Source organism: Schistocerca gregaria, chromosome 10, assembly GCF_023897955.1.
Source record: "Schistocerca gregaria isolate iqSchGreg1 chromosome 10, iqSchGreg1.2, whole genome shotgun sequence".
Classification (NCBI taxonomy): domain Eukaryota; kingdom Metazoa; phylum Arthropoda; class Insecta; order Orthoptera; family Acrididae; genus Schistocerca; species Schistocerca gregaria.
This window is the reverse complement of record NC_064929.1, coordinates 132,871,602-132,889,716: the sequence shown is the minus strand read 5'-3', so window position 1 is coordinate 132,889,716 and position 18,115 is coordinate 132,871,602. Positions and strand designations below refer to the sequence as shown.

General features: G+C 39.4%; 1 protein-coding gene across 2 annotated transcripts in view; it reads right to left on the bottom strand.

The window, feature by feature from the left end:
* LOC126293416 (tubulin-specific chaperone D) overlaps window positions 1-17,159 on the bottom strand; it is a 177,547-nt gene extending 160,388 nt beyond the window's left edge. The window contains exons 1-3 of one of the 2 annotated variants that reach the window (XM_049986639.1): window positions 16,548-17,159; window positions 6,156-6,337; window positions 5,858-5,990 (exon numbers count right to left, since the gene is read on the bottom strand). In XM_049986639.1, the coding sequence (XP_049842596.1) occupies window positions 5,858-5,990; window positions 6,156-6,337; window positions 16,548-16,895 (663 nt within the window). In that variant the 5' untranslated portion in view covers window positions 16,896-17,159. The remainder of the gene's footprint in view (window positions 1-5,857; window positions 5,991-6,155; window positions 6,338-16,547) is intronic. The other variant, XM_049986640.1, reaches the window with a different exon arrangement.
* Window positions 17,160-18,115: the final 956 nt, after the last annotated feature.

Genomic DNA, 18,115 nt, shown 5'->3' with positions numbered 1-18,115 from the left:
TCCTCTTTATGTGGGCAGCACCAACATATCTGCACTTGGCTTTCAGGGGTGCTAACAGTTAAGTGACCCTAAGATACTTTGCTTGCTGAAATTTCACAGCCCTCTCTAAGCAGGTGTTGGTTCTGGTAAATCCTCTTAAGAGGCTGCTGCTACTACTACTATATCAGTAGCAGTAACAGTACACTGTAAATCAAACCAATTCTATCAGAAATGATGGCGAGTTTGCTGTTAGAAAGTTAATTATTGGTGTGGCAACTTCAGAGACTAACAATCTGCAGTCCGACTATTGCAAAAAAAAGGTATCCGAGTTTAAAGATGTTACTACCACTCCCACTAACACAATAGGAGGTAATATTTACCACACATACACAGAACAGTGTGCAGATGTCTAACCAACGCATTTCATAAGAATACAGTAACACAACTGCCATCATATTAGTAATATTTTCTGTCAACTCTTGTGAAGCTGACTATATTTTTATTTGCATGAAGATACAATGGCGAGCTATGCTGCTCTCTGTAAATCGGCCACATGTAAGTGAAATGCAATGCTCAGATTCAAAATTACTACTTCTATCAGAGCAAACCAACATCTAATACTTGCAACTCCAGAAATTATTTTACCCTTAACAGAAAGTTGCAGTCCAGACAATGAAAATCAGCTCTTTCCAATAATGTACTATAGTCAGTCTAAATCAAATTACAATACATATGTATACAATCTTTAATAACTGTTTTCAGTGTTCATCTCCCATTTAGTTTTTCTCATCTATCTCTAAAAAATTACAGAAAAAATATATCTAACATTGGTACATATACCATGCAAAGAACATTGCATTTTTTGAATAATTTCACAGACACCGCTTAATTAAAACTGTGGCGATTCATTTTCAAGTTTTTATCATTAACAGCCAGACAGCACTCATAGCATCATCTCTGGTTGATTCTTTCTCAAAAACCCACAACAAACATTTTCTGTGGTGTGAAACACACACACACACACACACACACACACACACACACACACACACACACACACACAGTAACAAAGTAACTGATTTTCATTCCCCTCATTTCCACCTAGCTTATAAAATATTTAAATTATGATTTTATTTGGGTTCTGAGAACATCTGCATTTCCAGGTAAAGTGCACTGCACTACTGCATACTACAGTTCTTCTGTTGATAAATTTATTATTGTTGTTTGTAGCCAATCAGGTGATGGTATACAGTAGCCAATGAGAATCGGTCAATCTACTGACTTCTTTCAGTGGTTGATGAATAGATTACTTTTGTTTTCAATACAGAGTGCGGGAGATAAAATTATTCATATGGCTATTATCGATTGTGACGTTGGTTCTGATTTTTGTATTTATTTCTTGAACTGTATGTTTCTCAGAAGGTAACAGGATTTATTGAGCCACTGTTTCATATTCCATTGTTATAATTTGGTTGTGTGTTGGCAAGGCCAACGAATGTGACTGACAAAATATTGGCTATGGTGAAGGACTGATTTGTGTTGTAAACCACGGCCAAGTTTGTTTTCCAGAATTTGACTGAAAGAAAACTGGTTGTGGTGACAGACTAATCTGTAGTCATCAGACACTTGATTCATCGGATTCACTTAACATCATTCACTGCATAAACAGTTACCAACTGCAGCACCTAATGGAAAAGCTGCAGCACGCTGAAGGTGCACATTTACCACATTTCTTAATACATGCATATTAGCTCACTAATCATAACCAGAGAGAGAGAGAGAGAGAGAGAGAGAGAGAGAGAGAGAGAGAGAGAGAGAGAGAACTGTGGTGAAAGAGTTACCTTACACTTTCACAGGCCAACGTTCGGCCAGAAAATAGAACTGTCCAACAACTAGGTTTCAAACTTGGGGAAACTTCTTACTTAAAACAGTTCCAGGTGTGATATTGTTATCTCACTGTCTCCTAATCAAACCTGCTTAATAAATAGTATGACATAATCTGTGGCCAGAACTTACCTTCAAGAAGTAAAACATGCAATGCCAATACATGCATGCAAAAGAAAGTGACATTTTACTCAGCTTTCAGAACCAATAGTTTTTGCACTGGAAAGAGAGAGGGGTAGATTGGGGAATTGCAGATCTCTGAGACCCCAGGATGGTAAGATGAGAAGGAGCCACCTGTAGTAAGGACAACAGCACAAAATATGAAAGGGGAGGTGTCAGAGTCAGTCAGGTGTCGGGGGGAAGAGGCTAGGTAGTGTCATCATTTCTGTGTGTGTTGTAATGTGGCAGACAGGGAAGTACATATTAAAATGACTAATATCACAACTAGTGACATTTTTGGTCCTACAATCACGTATTTTCTTGGTACATTTTGGATAACTTATGTTTTGTTTATTCGTATTTTCACTTGTTGAGGGTTTTATTTTCACTTTTGTGTCATATTTAAGGTACTTTAGACCCATCATTTATTTTTATTACATAAATCTAATGTACATAGAGATTCTAGTATTATCATCTAGTCAACAGCTCTGGGATCAGACACTAATGTTTATTCACCTCAAAAGGTATATTTACAACAAACCAACAATACATACAAACACTGAAAACATTTAAGTGATCGGATTTATAAAGTAATTAAAATATAATGAAAAAATATATAACGAAAAGGTCAGCATTTATTTCACTGTCATATGAAAATGCTGCTCAACCAAAAATTTTATAATATCTGGAGACTTATATACAAACTTCTTGTAAAACATAAAATGTTGGTTATAATTTAATTGCTGTAACAATAATAATATATGTAGTTGTGATTTTATTTAATGTGGTGCATCAGTGGCAATGTGAGATGGTCTCTGTTGGGAGTAAGTATCAAGTCAGATTTTGTATTAATTCGGTTAATATGTGAGGTGGAATCAGCCTCATGAGGCCAACTGAGGAGATAGATGAGTGACAAGGTCAACAGAGCCAACAACGGCCAGGAGAGCAGTGTGTCGACATCACACTTTTCCACACTGCACCCAAATGATGCATTTGACAGAGGATGACAATAGACAGACAGACAGTCAGTCAGTCATGACTTTCCCACGAGGGCCAGAATGCAGAGCTTTGTTTGCTTGCCTGCTTCAGACAGTATGTGAAAATGTTCATAAAAACTGGTTTCAATTAATATAGTGGAAATGAACTTCAAAGTCACATGTGCCTTATTTGCATAATTAGTGTGTTAACTTTTTCTTTGCACAAGCATGGTCAATCCAGTCATAAAAATATATTACAGTGAAGTAAGATCAATAAATGTCCTTACAACAACAAGGTGAGCTTAAGTACCATCCTACTACAAACAGTTCTAATACTAGCAATATCTTTCAAAAGCAGTGGAAGTGGAAAGACACAAAGAATTTGTCATTTTTTGTAAATTTGAAAATTGTAGCACAATTATTAAAGTGTCTATTGACAATACTACACATTTCGCTTCCTGAGATCAGCAATTTTGTCTCATAATTTATTAGTTTTCTCAACTGAATGTTTCTCTGTCTCATTACTTTATTAATCAACTGTGACCATCGCAGTATTTATTCAAAGTAGAGAATCAGAATGGCTAGCCAGTAATTTACTTTCAGGAGGCAAAATTCCCAACATTGCTACTACATGCATTTAAAAGTAGACACCAAGTACAGAGTTGACGAACATTCTCTGAAGCACAGGTTCCCAACCTGTCTTGATTTTTGATAAAACAAAATTACTTACCGATGCATTTTCAGAACACACACACACACACACACACACACACACACACACACACACACACACACACACACACACACACACACAGAAACCAATAAGTTAACTCGTAGTTTTCCTGATTTTCTGGATCATAGCTCATTTTCATGTGATGATTCAATGGTGTTCCCTTGGGCGAAAAACATTTTCTTCTTCTTCTTCTTCTTCTCCTTCTTCATCTTCACCTTTTCCTTATGGGATCACCATTCGTCATTGGTTCTGGCAATGTTAGTGATAGTCAGGGAGCCGGACCCTCTTCCTGATGTCACCAGTCTCCCCAGGATAGAACGCGCATACCCCACCTCTCTGCATACAGAGTTCTCACATTTGAATATGAGAACGTTTTCTAAATGTTTGCATAGTGTGTATCTGAGGTGGGACATAGGGATCAGTTCAGTGTTCACCTGCTCTAATGTGGAAAGATGTGTATAAGCCGCATCCAGGCTATCTGGCTCACCAGTCCTCGCTGTTAATCCACGTGGCAGATTCAGTCTCGGGCTTGCTACCCTCTCCAAATCATGGAAGCAGTGTGTTCATATGCTTGGCTATTCAGGCAGTTTGGGTGAAAGATATTATATATTTTGGAAAAAAGATCAGATTTTTAAAATAATTGTACTAAACGATATAAACAATATTGATTTATTCCTCAAAAATGATTAATATACATATGTTATTAAAACAGTAATATTAGTGAGCAAAACAGCGACAAATTTTTCGATATTTGGTGTCATTTATGACATCACCAATCTTAAATCTAATACTGGAAATCTGATTCTTTCATTTGTCAGTAAACTGCTGACAACATAAAATCCATTTGGGCTACATGTGATAGTGCGTAGGTGGTGAAAAACTACTTCACTGTAACATAAAGTTGGATATAATATTGGAATTTGCCTCTGAAGTCAAAATTCTTAATATCCATTTTTTAATTTCAATTTTAGCTCTTCATCTGTTGACAGTTCTATCATCTCCTCCTGTAGTGATTTTCTTGGTGTGTGTCAGGGAGCATGGCAGGGGGATGGGAATACGGTAGTTGATCCCCAATGCCTCCAGTCTTAAATTTTCCATAGATCAAGAATGCCCTCTTGAATCTCTTCAATGTCTACTGGTGGGCAGTATCGCCCCCACTGCGAATCGCTGTTCTACAGCATGACTCAATGTGTCTGAGTGTCTGCTACACCACATGAGCTATTTGGATTCTCTCATCTCTTATTCATTTTCCTAAACTCCAGATATATCACTGCATTACAGAATCCTCCTGGACTTGATCTCTTGTAATCACCTCCCAGACTGTTCTTTATCATGAGATTTACAGAACACAATCCATCAACGAATGAATGAATGGATGAATGAAAAAAGGACGGAATGTGATTAACACACTGACTGCCGTGTGGCCAACGGTGGCCACAGCATGCCTCTGGTACAGTGATGGTGCCCTATAGTAGTCAATTTGTTAATAATTTGAATAAATTTATGATGAACTGTGCAATTCAGAACCATAAGACTGAAACTAAAAACTATTTCAATATAGATTATGCTCCCTATTTAGAGTTTAAAAATTAAGTTTCATATTCCGATGCAGACATCGTGCAAGAAACCTAAATTGGCCAGATGGTCTTATGTTTGTATTAACTGGACCTCAACTTTCTTTTGATAGCTGATAGTGGATTGTGGAAAATTACATAACTGCAAAGTTTCAAGTTATAGAAAATAACTGTAGGTAATAGTTGTAAGCAGAGATGTAGTGGTGTTTTTTTTTTTTTTTTTTTTTTTTTTTTTTTTTTTTTTTTTTTTTTTTAGGCAGTGGCTTTTCTGCTAAATCACATACATTAAGTAATGTCTACGTAATTCAAAATCATAATTATGAGTAGATTAGTGCTAGTTATAACCTGGTGTTAGTATACTTTACAAAAGTTGCTCAACCCTGAAAGCTCCTCTTTACGATGGTTATGAAACAGTGTGTTAATGAATTCATGAATGAAAAAGAAAATAATAAAAATTCAAATACTGACATCTGACAACTTCTCAAGTCACTGCTCTACTGAACAAAACCACTTTACCACTAAAATTAAGCACAAAATCATTTGCAACTTACATTTCGGGCCCAATCAAAGAAGGGTACAAGGTAGAGGTCCTTAACGTCCACACGTGTGAGAAAATGCGATGTCAAAAATGCTGACACTCTGAATAAGTCTTTTACAGCATGTATCTTGCATATCTCGAGTATTCTAAGAAAGAAGAGAGACAGAGAGTTCTACTTGCAAAAAGTAGTTGAAGCAATCAGAATACAAAAATACAACTGGAATTATCTGCATTATATGTTAAACTTGGAGAGGAAATCATTGATATAAAAGAACAACAAAATGACCAGATACTTTTCACTTTCTGCGTACCTTTCCATGACAGTTTTTCTCGTTCCTTCTCCTGAAGCAAAACTGTCTAACCGTGACATGTGGAATGGTATCATGACAATGATCGAGAGCCACAGTATCAACATATAACGGGTTTGCCATGTCTCCGTATCTGATGGGTCCTGGCACTCTAACATGTGTAAAACAGGTTCCACATCCGAAACCTGAAAATGAAATAACAATAATTATCAATCTGAGTGCTATCACTTATTTGGATACTTTCTTTAACTACAAAATCCTCAGATTCCATTTCTGATTGGTTGGTTTCTCTTATTTACCGCACAGATTTAATTTTACTATTTGAACTGTTCATGCATACAGAAGTTGTTAACAATTTTAAGACAGCACACAATTTCTTTTAAGTTCAGCTCCCACCAACCTAAAGGACGGCTTTGACACCACAGTCGTATTGGAGGTCATACCCCTATCTTTTGACTTTGAACTGATAACCAGCCAGCTGCAGGGACAGCTACAGTCTAACATGAACTCAGCCGATGGTTCAACTAAGCATTTTTCACATTAACAAACACTGCCAGAGGTGAAAATGTTAAGAGAGACAAGAGATTAAAATCATTCAAGGAGTGACTATGGATGAATCAAACCATTGACCTCTGAATTAGTAGTCTGGCACTTTACCACTCAAGCACACTTACTTTAATATGAAAGTAATCCTACTGATTTGCTCGTCTTGAGGGGAGTTAGAGAAAAAAAAATTCATATTTTCGCATTTTATCTCATTATAAAATTTGCAATGTTATATATAATGATGATGTAAATAAAATAGAAAGAAACTTCCACATGGGAAAAATATCTTGTTTGTGTGTTTTTTTATTCATTGTGCCCATCTACCGGCGCTTTCCCGCTTGGTAAGTGTTGGAATCAATGTTATATATCACTTATAAACTCATGTAGAAAGTTTTTTTTTTTTTTTTTGCTTTAATATAACCTACACTGGTTGAAAATGTTAGAATTTTTAAGTGCATTACGTTAAGATCTAATAAAATTGGTAATTTTTTATATAGAAGGCTGTGCATTGCTGTCATGTCCAGAAGAGGGTGGGCACCAGGTTGAGGAAGTTGAAACAAAGTTTGAGAGACAAGAAACTTTCTGATGGTAAAACCACAACAGGCAGGCTGACAAACAAAATGATTGATGAACTACAGCAGTATTATGGGATGGCCATTAGAAATAATAATGAGGATTTGTTGAAAATGAAGTGGGCAGTTTGGTCTGTCTTCTTCAAACTGTCAACTGATGAAAAACCAGTAGACCACCTCTGCCCTCCTGGATCTGATTCATGGTGCAATTACCGCAATGCCTAGTACTCAAACAGCCATAAACATTCCATCCAAGCAGCAGTCATGGATATCGTAAAACCTATTTACAGAGACCTGACAAATCCTGAATTACTGAAGAAGTGTCTGCACGGTCCGACTCAAAATCCCAAAGAGTCGTTCAATAATCTTATAAGGACTTGCTTACCAAAAAATATTTTTGTTGAAATGAAGGCACTAAAGTGGGGGATCAGTGATGCTGTTATTGCTTTTAATGATGGCAACATGGGTAAGGAGAAAGTGCTACAGCACATGGGAATTAATCCTGGAGCAAACTGCATCAGAGAACTTGAACAGATGGACGAGGTTCGAATTGTTCTGCAGCACAGTTGGCAACTAAGGACGCCAGGCAAAAGAAAAAACTTGGAAAAAGATCAAGAGGATGATATACACTATGGTGCAGGGTGCATCTGAGCGACTAAAAACAAAATAATAAGCATATATTAAGTGAATTACAGTCTTTTTAAAATTTAGAAACCATTTCTGAAAATTTAGATTTTCTGTTGCATTTTTTCCTAAATCTCAGAAACTACTTCGAGTAGAGTATTCAAATTTTCTGGTAGTAATAACATACATATCCTGAGCCTAATGAACTAAAAGATGAACATAATGTTATGTATAATTAAAATTATTTAGGGTAAAGTACAAAAAAAGTGCACCAAATTGTAACCATGTAATTAAAAAATTGTATTTCTGAAAGCAGTGGCTGAAATGCAATAGGCCTAATTGTAGTTCTGTAGACTCAGAACATACAGTTTAATGTCCTGTAAAAGTTTCATGTTAATGGTTACAGAGGTTCCTGAAACACAGGGAAGCCAAGCCAATAAATTTAACATTGTTGGGATAGGGTGTTCCAACTCCCCTTAATAACTGCATACTACACTCCTGGAAATTGAAATACGAACACCGTGAATTTATTGTCCCAGGAAGGGGAAACTTTATTGACACATTCCTGGGGTCAGATACATCACATGATCACACTGACAGAACCACAGGCACATAGACACAGGCAACAGAGCATGCACAATGTCGGCACTAGTACAGTGTATATCCATCTTTCGCAGCAATGCAGGCTGCTATTCTGCCATGGAGACGATCGTAGAGATGCTGGATGTAGTCCTGTGGAACGGCTTGCCATGCCATTTCCACCTGGCGCCTCAGCTGGACCAGCGTTCGTGCTGGGCGTGCAGACCGCGTGAGACGACGCTTCATCCAGTCCCAAACATGCTCAATGGGGGACAGATCTGGAGATCTTGCTGGCCAGGGTAGTTGACTTACAAGTTCTAGAGCACGTTGGGTGGCACGGGATACATGCGGACGTGCATTGTCCTGTTGGAACAGCAAGTTCCCTTGCCGGTATAGGAATAGTAGAACGATGGGTTCGATGACGGTTTGGATGTACCGTTACCGTGCACTATTCAGTGTCCCCTCGACGATCACCAGAGGTGTACGGCCAGTGTAGGAGATCGCTCCCCACACCATGATGCCTGGTGTTGGCCCTGTGTGCCTCGGTCGTATGCAGTCCTGATTGTGGCGCTCACCTGCACGGCGCCAAACACGCATATGACCATTATTGGCACCAAGGCAGAAGCGACTCTCATCGCTGAAGACGACACATCTCCATTCGTCCCTCCATTCACGCCTGTCGCGACACCACTGGAGGCGGGCTGCACGATGTTGGGGCGTGAGCGGAAGACGGCCTAACGGTGTGCGGCACCGTAGCCCAGCTTCATGGAGACGGTTGCGAATGGTCCTCGCCGATACCCCAGGAGCAACAGTGTCCCTAATTTGCTGGGAAGTGGCGGTGCGGTCCCCTACGGCACTGCGTAGGATCCTACGGTCTTGGTGTGCATCCGTGCGTCGCTGCGGTCCAGTCCCAGGTCGACGGGCACGTGCACCTTCTGCCAACCACTGGCGACAACATCGATGTACTGTGGAGACCTCACGCTCCACATGTTGAGCAATTCGGCAGTACGTCCACCCGGCCTCCCGCATGCCCACTATACGCCCTCGCTCAAAGTCCGTCAACTGCACATACGGTTCACGTCCACACTGTCGCGGCATGCTACCAGTGTTAAAGACTGCGATGGAGCTCCGTATGCCACGGCAAACTGGCTGACACTGACGGCGGCGGTGCACAAATGCTGCACAGCTAGCGCCATTCGACGGCCAACACAGCGGTTCCTGGTGTGTCCTCTGTGCCATGCGTGTGATCATTGCTTGTACAGCCCTCTCGCAGTGTCCGGAGCAAGTATGGTGGGTCTGACACACCGGTGTCAATGTGTTCTTTTTTCCATTTCCAGGAGTGTATTTATCTCTTTATATATGATGGTTTGATCTCTTTTCCAATCCATAACTTTTTACAACTTGTCAGCATTATATTTTGTTATTTTCTTGGGAAGAAGCATTTAAAGTGTAATTTTAGAAGCCCCAATGGACACAACTTGCTTGGTATATTATTCAGCTGAGGTTCAATTGGAGCATCCGATTCCACCAGTCTGCTTTGACTCATTATGTAAGGGTGGTGCTGTGTGCGACTTCATTCCAGCAGGCTTATGATTTGTTAAAAAACTTCCTGGCAGATTAAAACTGTGTGCCAGACCTTGACTCGAACTTGGGACTTTTGCCTTTCGCGGGCAAGTGCTCTACCAACGGAGTCACCCAAGCACGGCTCACGTCTCTTCCTCACAGTTTTAATTCTGCCAGTACCTCGTCTCTTACCTTCCAAACTTTACAGACACTCTCCTTCGAACCTTGCAGGGCTAGCACTCCTGAAAGGAAGGACATTGCGGAGACATGGCTTAGCCACAGCCTGGGGGATGTTTCAAGCATTAGATTTTCACTCTGCAGTGGAGTGTGCACTGATATGAAGCTTCCTGACAGATTAAAACTGTATGCCAGACCGTAGAGCACTTACCCACGAAAGGCAAAGTCCGGCACACAGTTTTAATCTGCCAGGAAGTTTTTTAACCAATCAAACGCCCGGCATTTTAACCTTGAATTACGCATACTTACTTGTTGTTTATATGTGTAAAAGTACATAAATGTGTCAAAGGGTACAAATAAACTGTCAAACCTTTACTGACATACAGCACTCATTCTATATGCGGCATTCAAAAAGAAACAAGCCGGAGGCATAATTACAGAAACCAGTAACTGTATGTTAGAAGTATTGACCCTGGCTGTTGAGAAACTTGTCCCACTGTGACACAAGGCGGTGAATGATCGTGTCATAAAATTCCCAGGGCTGCGATAACCAGTTTGCACATACAGCTCGACGTCGTCGTCCAAGGTGAATCGTTTGCCCCTCACATCCTTTCTAAGGGGACCAAAATTGGCGTAATCACAGGGAGAGCAGTATTGGACTGTATGGTGGGTCACCAAGAACCTCCCATTTGAATTTCTGCAGGAGTGCCGCAACTGTGTTGGCCGTATGAGGCTTCGCATTGTTTTGCAGCAGAACGACCCCACATGTGAGATTGCCAAGTCATTTTGATTTGATCGCTTGGTGAAGGGTGGGTAAGGTTTGTGAGTAACACTGGGCATTCACTGTTGTCCCGTGCTGCACGAAATGAATCAGAAGGGGGGCATCTTGTTCACAGAAAAACGGCAGCGTTGGACAATTGATGCAAGCTGCTGGTAGCTCTGTATAGTCACGAGATGTGCACACATGCCCTCTAGCGACGGGCTGTGGACTTGCACACACTGCTTGGAACCTCACTTCATCACACATGCCTCGATATTACCCTCCTGTCACTGGTATGCACATTCCAGACTCCAGTTTGTTTCTTTTTGAACATCCCTTATATATAAGCAGCACGGTCTACTGCAACAGGCAAAAGAAGAAAATCAGTGCAAAAATGCTACTGTTAGAGCACAAAAACGCAAATACATTGCCCTTTAGAAGACTCTGACAGAAAAGTGTGCCATCTACTAACACAGAGGACAAGGAAAGTGGGAGAGCATATTCATGCAAAGGACCAAAAGGCAGGAACAGTCCAGCAAAATATGGACCACATTGTGGGAGGGTCCACAATTCCAAAAGGGGGGAGGGGGGGGGGGGGGGGAGGGGCCAGCTGGCAGCTCACTGCAGAGTATGAAAAACACTGGTCAACCTAGTATGCCCAATACAAAGACAGCAGAGGATGGTAGATACCCACTGGTTGAGACAGGGGGAAGAGTGCCACATGGCACATGTCTCCTTGGTTGCATGAAGTTTATTAGACAAGAGTGTAGCCCCCATTCAGTCCACAATAATAAAAAAGAGAGAGAGAGAGAGAGAGAGAGAGAGAGAGAGAGAGAGAGAGAGAGAGAGAGAGAGAGAGAGAGAGAGAGAGAGAAAAGAGGGGTCATGGAGACCGCAGACGATCAACAAGTTAATTATCTGGGATACCCACATGGCTGGGAACACAAAGCAAATCAACTGAACATGCAGCAGTGCCAAGATGAGTGACAAGACAGACACCACAAAATGGCGGAAAAAACACTGAACAGTACTCAGAAGGCCATTCAATGAGTCTGTACATAACAAAACTCAGGTGAGGAGGATCATTTCATAAACCCAGGGACCCCACAGATGGCCATCAGTTTCACGGAAGTGGCACTGAGAGAGAGAGATGCTGAATATGAAAGCTTAACTACAAAGAGAGACTAGGTAAAATTATATAAATTGTTGTGTGTTAAAAGAGTGTGCTTATGTTCACACACTAGAATTCTTGATTCCAAGGTTAGAATGAGTATTGAAGCAGCTGGTTTCCCACTTTCTGTTCGAGTCTTCTAAAGAGAAATATATTCGCATTTTCTGTGCCCCAACAAGAGAATTTTTTGTGGGTTTACTAATTTTTTTTAGGTTCTCCTGTTGCTATGAACAAGCAATCTTTCATTATCTGTTGTACCAAACTGATTTGATGTTATGTAAAATTGGAATGTATCATTCTGTTTCTAATTAAAATAACAAGACTTTTTTCTGTCGTTACCGGTATTTCATGCCTCTACCAAGGAGTAGTTTTCATCTATCTCCTGGAGTCCAAGTTTCTCCCTGCCTTTGCACCAGCTAACATCACGGACAATTACAAAATGTCAAACATAAAAGAAAGTGTATTCGGAATTTGATGACTGATAGAAAAAAATCTCGAGACAGGGTACCTAAGAGACAATGCACTTTTTCTTATTTACTGGTACTCTAAATCACACATGGTACAGGAAAGTGTGTAATGATATAGGACAAGTTATAACACCTGAAATGACAAATGGTAAAACTGATGCGAAGGGGACACAGTTAAAACACTAATTTCATACAGAAAACACCTGAGAGGAATAAAACAACTTAAGAGCTTCCGAAAAAAGAATACAGGAGAAAATTGACATACATGTACAAAGGAACACAATAAAATTATATACCATTGTTAATTAATTATATCTATATACAAGATGCACTAAAAACTTTGATTTGGTTACTGTGTAACGCGGCTTTTCTGAATTCACCCTGCAGGTTGTTTATATCGAAAAATTGCTTAAATATGAAGTGAATATAGATCTTTGACTACTCTCTAAATCAATCTGTTACCACAACCTTCATTTCATATTCACTGGGTTGACCAAGTAAACTGTTACTTTCAATCTACACTAGACCACGGGATAAACTATGGCTTAACAAGTTGCCACAATCAAGATTTCGGAAGTGGGGGTGGTTGAACCTAAAACTCAAACTAACCTAAATTAAACTTGTATTATCAGATACATAGCTTAATGTACTAACAAAAAAATTATGAGAAATGGTCATATCAAAATATTGTTTAAAAAATTATTAATAGACTTTTAGTAGAAAGATAACCGAAGAAAACTAAAATCCCTCCCTAAAGTAATATTTAAATATCTTACTGAAGGATCATTATCTGATAATTACACTGAAGAGCCAAAGAAACTGGCACACCTGCCTAATATCGTGTAGGGCTCCCACGAGCATGCAAAAGTGCTGCAATACGACATGGCATGGACTCGACTAATTTCTGAAGCTGTGCTGGAGGGAACTGACACCATTAATCCTGCAGGGCTGTCCATAAATCCGTAAAGAGTATGAGGGATGGAGATCTTTTCTGAACAGCACATTGCAAGGCATCCCAGATATGCTCAATAATGTTCGTGCCTAGATAATTTGGTGGGTACCAGAAGCGTTTGTCCTGATGGAATTGCCCAAGTCCATCAGAACGCACAATGGACATGAATGGATTCAGCTGATCAGACAGGATGCTTACGTACATGTCACCTGTCAGAGTCATATCCAGACATATCGGAAGTGTCCCATATCAGTCCAACTGCACACGCCCCACACCATTACGGAGTCTCCATCAGCTTGAACAGTCCCCTGCTGACATATAGGGTCCATGGATTTATGAAGTTGTCTCCATACACATACACATCCATTCGCTCGATACTATTTGAAACAAGACTCACCCGACCAGATAACGTTTCCACTCAATAACAGTACAATGTCTGTGTTGACGAGCCCAGGCCAGGCATAAAGCCGTCAGATGATGTTTCGTTGAACGGTTTGCACGCTGACACATGTTGATGGCCCAGCATTCAAATCTGCAGCAAATCGAGGAAGGGTTGCACTTCTGACACACGGAATGAATCTCTTCAGTCATCATTAGTCCCATTCATGCAGGATCTTTTTCCAACTACAGCGATGTCTGAGACTTTATGTTTTACCGGATTCCTGATATTCTCAATACACTCATGAAATGGTCGTTCGGGAAAATCCCCACTTCATAGCTACCTCGGAGATACAGTGTCCTATCACCTGTGTGTCAAATATAACATCACGTTCATACTCAACTAAATCTTGATAACCTGCCATTGTAGCAGCACTAACCTATCTAAGAACTGCACCAGACACTAGTTGCCTTATATAAGCATAGCCAACCGCAGTGCTGTATTCTGCCTGTTTACACGTCTCTGTATTTGCATATGCATGCCTACTCCAGTTTCTTTGGTGCCTCAGTCTACTAAGGTTCTGCTATGGCATAAATAGTGTGTTATTTGCAAAGTATACACTTTATTTCTTGTAAGTGAAAAACTATCATTGTGTGCCAATGGAAATTCATCTCATAACTTCTGAAAGGGATTAGACTACCTGTTTTTCTCAGGCGAATTATACTATTGAAGTATATTTCACCAACATGTTCTAACACTGAACACAAGTTTCCTCTCACTCTTCAAGATGAATACAGTGAAAATGTGTGTAATTCATGCAAAATCAGAATTTAAAGAAATCAGTAGTAAGCCAGATAAAGAGGATATTCAACAAGAGTCATAGGCTTTGACCTGTGGTATAAGAAACACGTGACAAGCATCGTAAATAACATAGCAAATATAATGTGACACCAGTGGCATCACCAGGTGATGCAACAGTAACCGTTAATATTATGTCACTGGCCGAAGCCAATGACGCATATTGAGGGCGCCTGTCGACCCAGCAACACTTAAGATGTGAAAAAAGTCAAAACAGTACTGAGAGCCAAAATACAACACAGGTCAGCCAATGGTGAAATAACAAAACAGATAAGGGATATGTCACCATTAAGGTACAATTATATGTTCTAAGGATAACAGAATTTTCAATTTTGTATTACATAATCAGTTTGGCAAATTAATCATTCAAAGCTTTGCTTAACTATTGGGCCTTGCTTCTGATGCATTGTTAGGGTGGTAGTAACTGCCAGAGCAGCAAACAAATGAAAACTTAGATGACCACCGAAATAATTTTTTAGAGTCACAGAAAGAGAAGCTTTTAAGCAAATAAATTTTAACACAGTTCTATTAAAATAATCATTCCAATTAAAATATATATTCTCCTTAAAGAAGTTAAGTGTTGAAAATATTTGATCAGTGTATCGAAAGATAATTCTATTTTAATACAAACCTAATTCCAGTCACGGTGAATTATGGTTAGAGTCATTTGTTCAACAAATATTTCCGGTACAATATCCATAATTTTCTTTTGTAATTAAAATCAGAGTAAGCCGAAAAGTGATTTTAAAACAGCATGGCAACACCTTGACATACATAACTTTTTTATTGCACATTCCTTTCGCTATTGGGAAATTTAGAACAGTAGTGATTCACAGCTGATGATAGACAAATACCCCATAGTTTTGCCATAATTTCAGAATAAACAATCATGAGATTAGCAGAGTCATTTTTTTTACAGGAACTTTCAAGGCTTGGCCACTGTCAACCACTATGTAGGCCTACTATCCCAGTTGTAGGAGATCCATCCAGGAGTAAATATGCTACTTCTGCCAAATTTATTTCTGAAGAAGACATATTTCATAGTAGTTACAATTATCAATCTGACTACAAGGACTGAATTTCAACTTTCATAGAAACAAGTGATTTACTTTCACTTGAATCCAGTACTGTCACTGAATGAAAATCCCCATCATATTCTAAACTCGCATTTAAGACAGTCTTCTCTCCTCACTGTGGCTGATAATTGTTACAGGTTGCACAGTATTGACTATCATTTTAATTAAAATCTGGTAGGTAAATAGTATCCTGCAAGAAGCAAAAACAAAACAAATTTTATTGAGTGTGGAAATATGCTGTCTCTGACCTGCATTAAAACCGTAAATGCATTCATATTATCTTAAACACGCTTTTTCTCAAAGGCAATAGAAACGTGGGGAAGCTCATGTGTCACTGAACACAAAGCATAATCTGGGGTTTTTTTTTTTTTTTTACGCAATTGACAGTATTATCTTTGAAGTAACTGCTGCCGTGAACTAATATATTCCTCAAACATCTCTTTTGTGGTGGTATTTATGGTACACGACGTTGATAAAATCAATGTGCTAACTTGCATTTCTGTTTGTTTATGTACGAACGAGAGGACGATGCTCATCATCACTGCTGTATTATTAGCAGCGAACGTCCAGCGGCAATTTTGTTCTCAGTTGTACTGCTGTATAAGGTTGTCCACACAGCTGCAAACCTACTACAAAAACTATTATAAATCAAAATATGTTCGTATACAAACCTCATGCGGCAAACGCCTAACAACAAACTTATAACCTCTGACGCTCGTAATCACGTGTAGATACTTAAATGTTTCATGTTTTAGATCCATTGGATTGTCATCTTTTCGTATTATGTTAACAAGTTTTTCAAGCATTCGATCTAGATGTGGATCCAGCAAATGAGGCTGTTCTTGGTACAAAGACAACACATAACGAAAGCGTTCATATTGTTTCTCCTGCACAATTTCAAAAAAATTATTCTGTAACTTATCGAAGATATCCATAACTTCATCCACTTCACTGAACAATTCAAGGGCACATCCGAGACCAATATTCTCGGATTCATCTTCGACATTCATAACTTCCATCGTGCGCTTCCCAAATTTGACACTGTCGAACTACTCACAACATTCGTATTCGTAAATACGAGATAACTCGTTTCGATACTATGCCTCGACACATCTCATCGATATTAAATGCAGGGTCGAACTTTTAATTAAATAGGGATTTAGCAGTCTCTTCTTTATTTTATTCCCCTTTCTTAATCTCAAACATTTCATTTTAAAGTCTCCATAATAAGATAGCTGTTGTTATTTTTAATACTTATAGAAATAAGATGCACAGTGAAAGATACCATTTCGTTGGCCGGTTGTTATGGCAACGTCAACAGTGAAACAACAGCTAAATGGATGAAATAGTGATACATGTTAAAAAACGGCAAAAATAAAATAAACAAGCAGCCCCCTCCCCCTCTCTCTCTCTCTCTCTCGCTCTCTCTCTTCGTGTATTAACGTAATGAAAGCTGCAGGATACCGAGAATACAAAATAATGCGATCAACACCAAGAAAATGCATTGTTAGGTGAAGCAGCGGAAACGCCAATTTCGATAAGAAGGCACCAACAAACAAGTTTCTTCTAAACCACATGCAAGAGTCAAGTCATTTTTCGTGAATCCCTCCATTATTTGAATCAGTGGATTATATCGCCAATCTAAATTAAAGTCAGTTTCCTGTACGACGATTATTATTATTAGCGGATCCCATCTGCGAGAGCAACGTAATATTTACACAAATAAAATATGCTGTTGCACAGCAGGATAATTTTAGTGTAGGTCTCCATATTTAAATTTTTCGAACTTCTACCAGGCGAGCTCCGAACAGAGAAGGCCAATTTCGATAAGAAGGCACCAACAAACAAGTTGGTCGATGTTCCAATCGGAGTGTCAGCAAGACGTACCGGTACCGGATATCACCGATGTGATGGACGTCAGTGCATGAAGTGAGAGTTGTCACACACACTCCGATGGAGGATGGTAAAAATGCAAACGTTGCAGTGCTACATAACAAGGCACGTTGAAGTAACACTACATAACTTCAAAGTCAAAGCGCCACTGCAAAGCCAAACGTTGGCAGAAACACATAAGATCGGGTACCAAGAACAATTACTGAATTATCACAGTGAGGCAAGAAGTGCTGATGGGACCAATAAAGGTAGGCAAATGCTTGCATACACCATACCACCATGTCATAGGCATAGGTTTGGTTCTTTAAATAATGAGGCTTACACAGCCCAAAGGCAAATTCAGTCA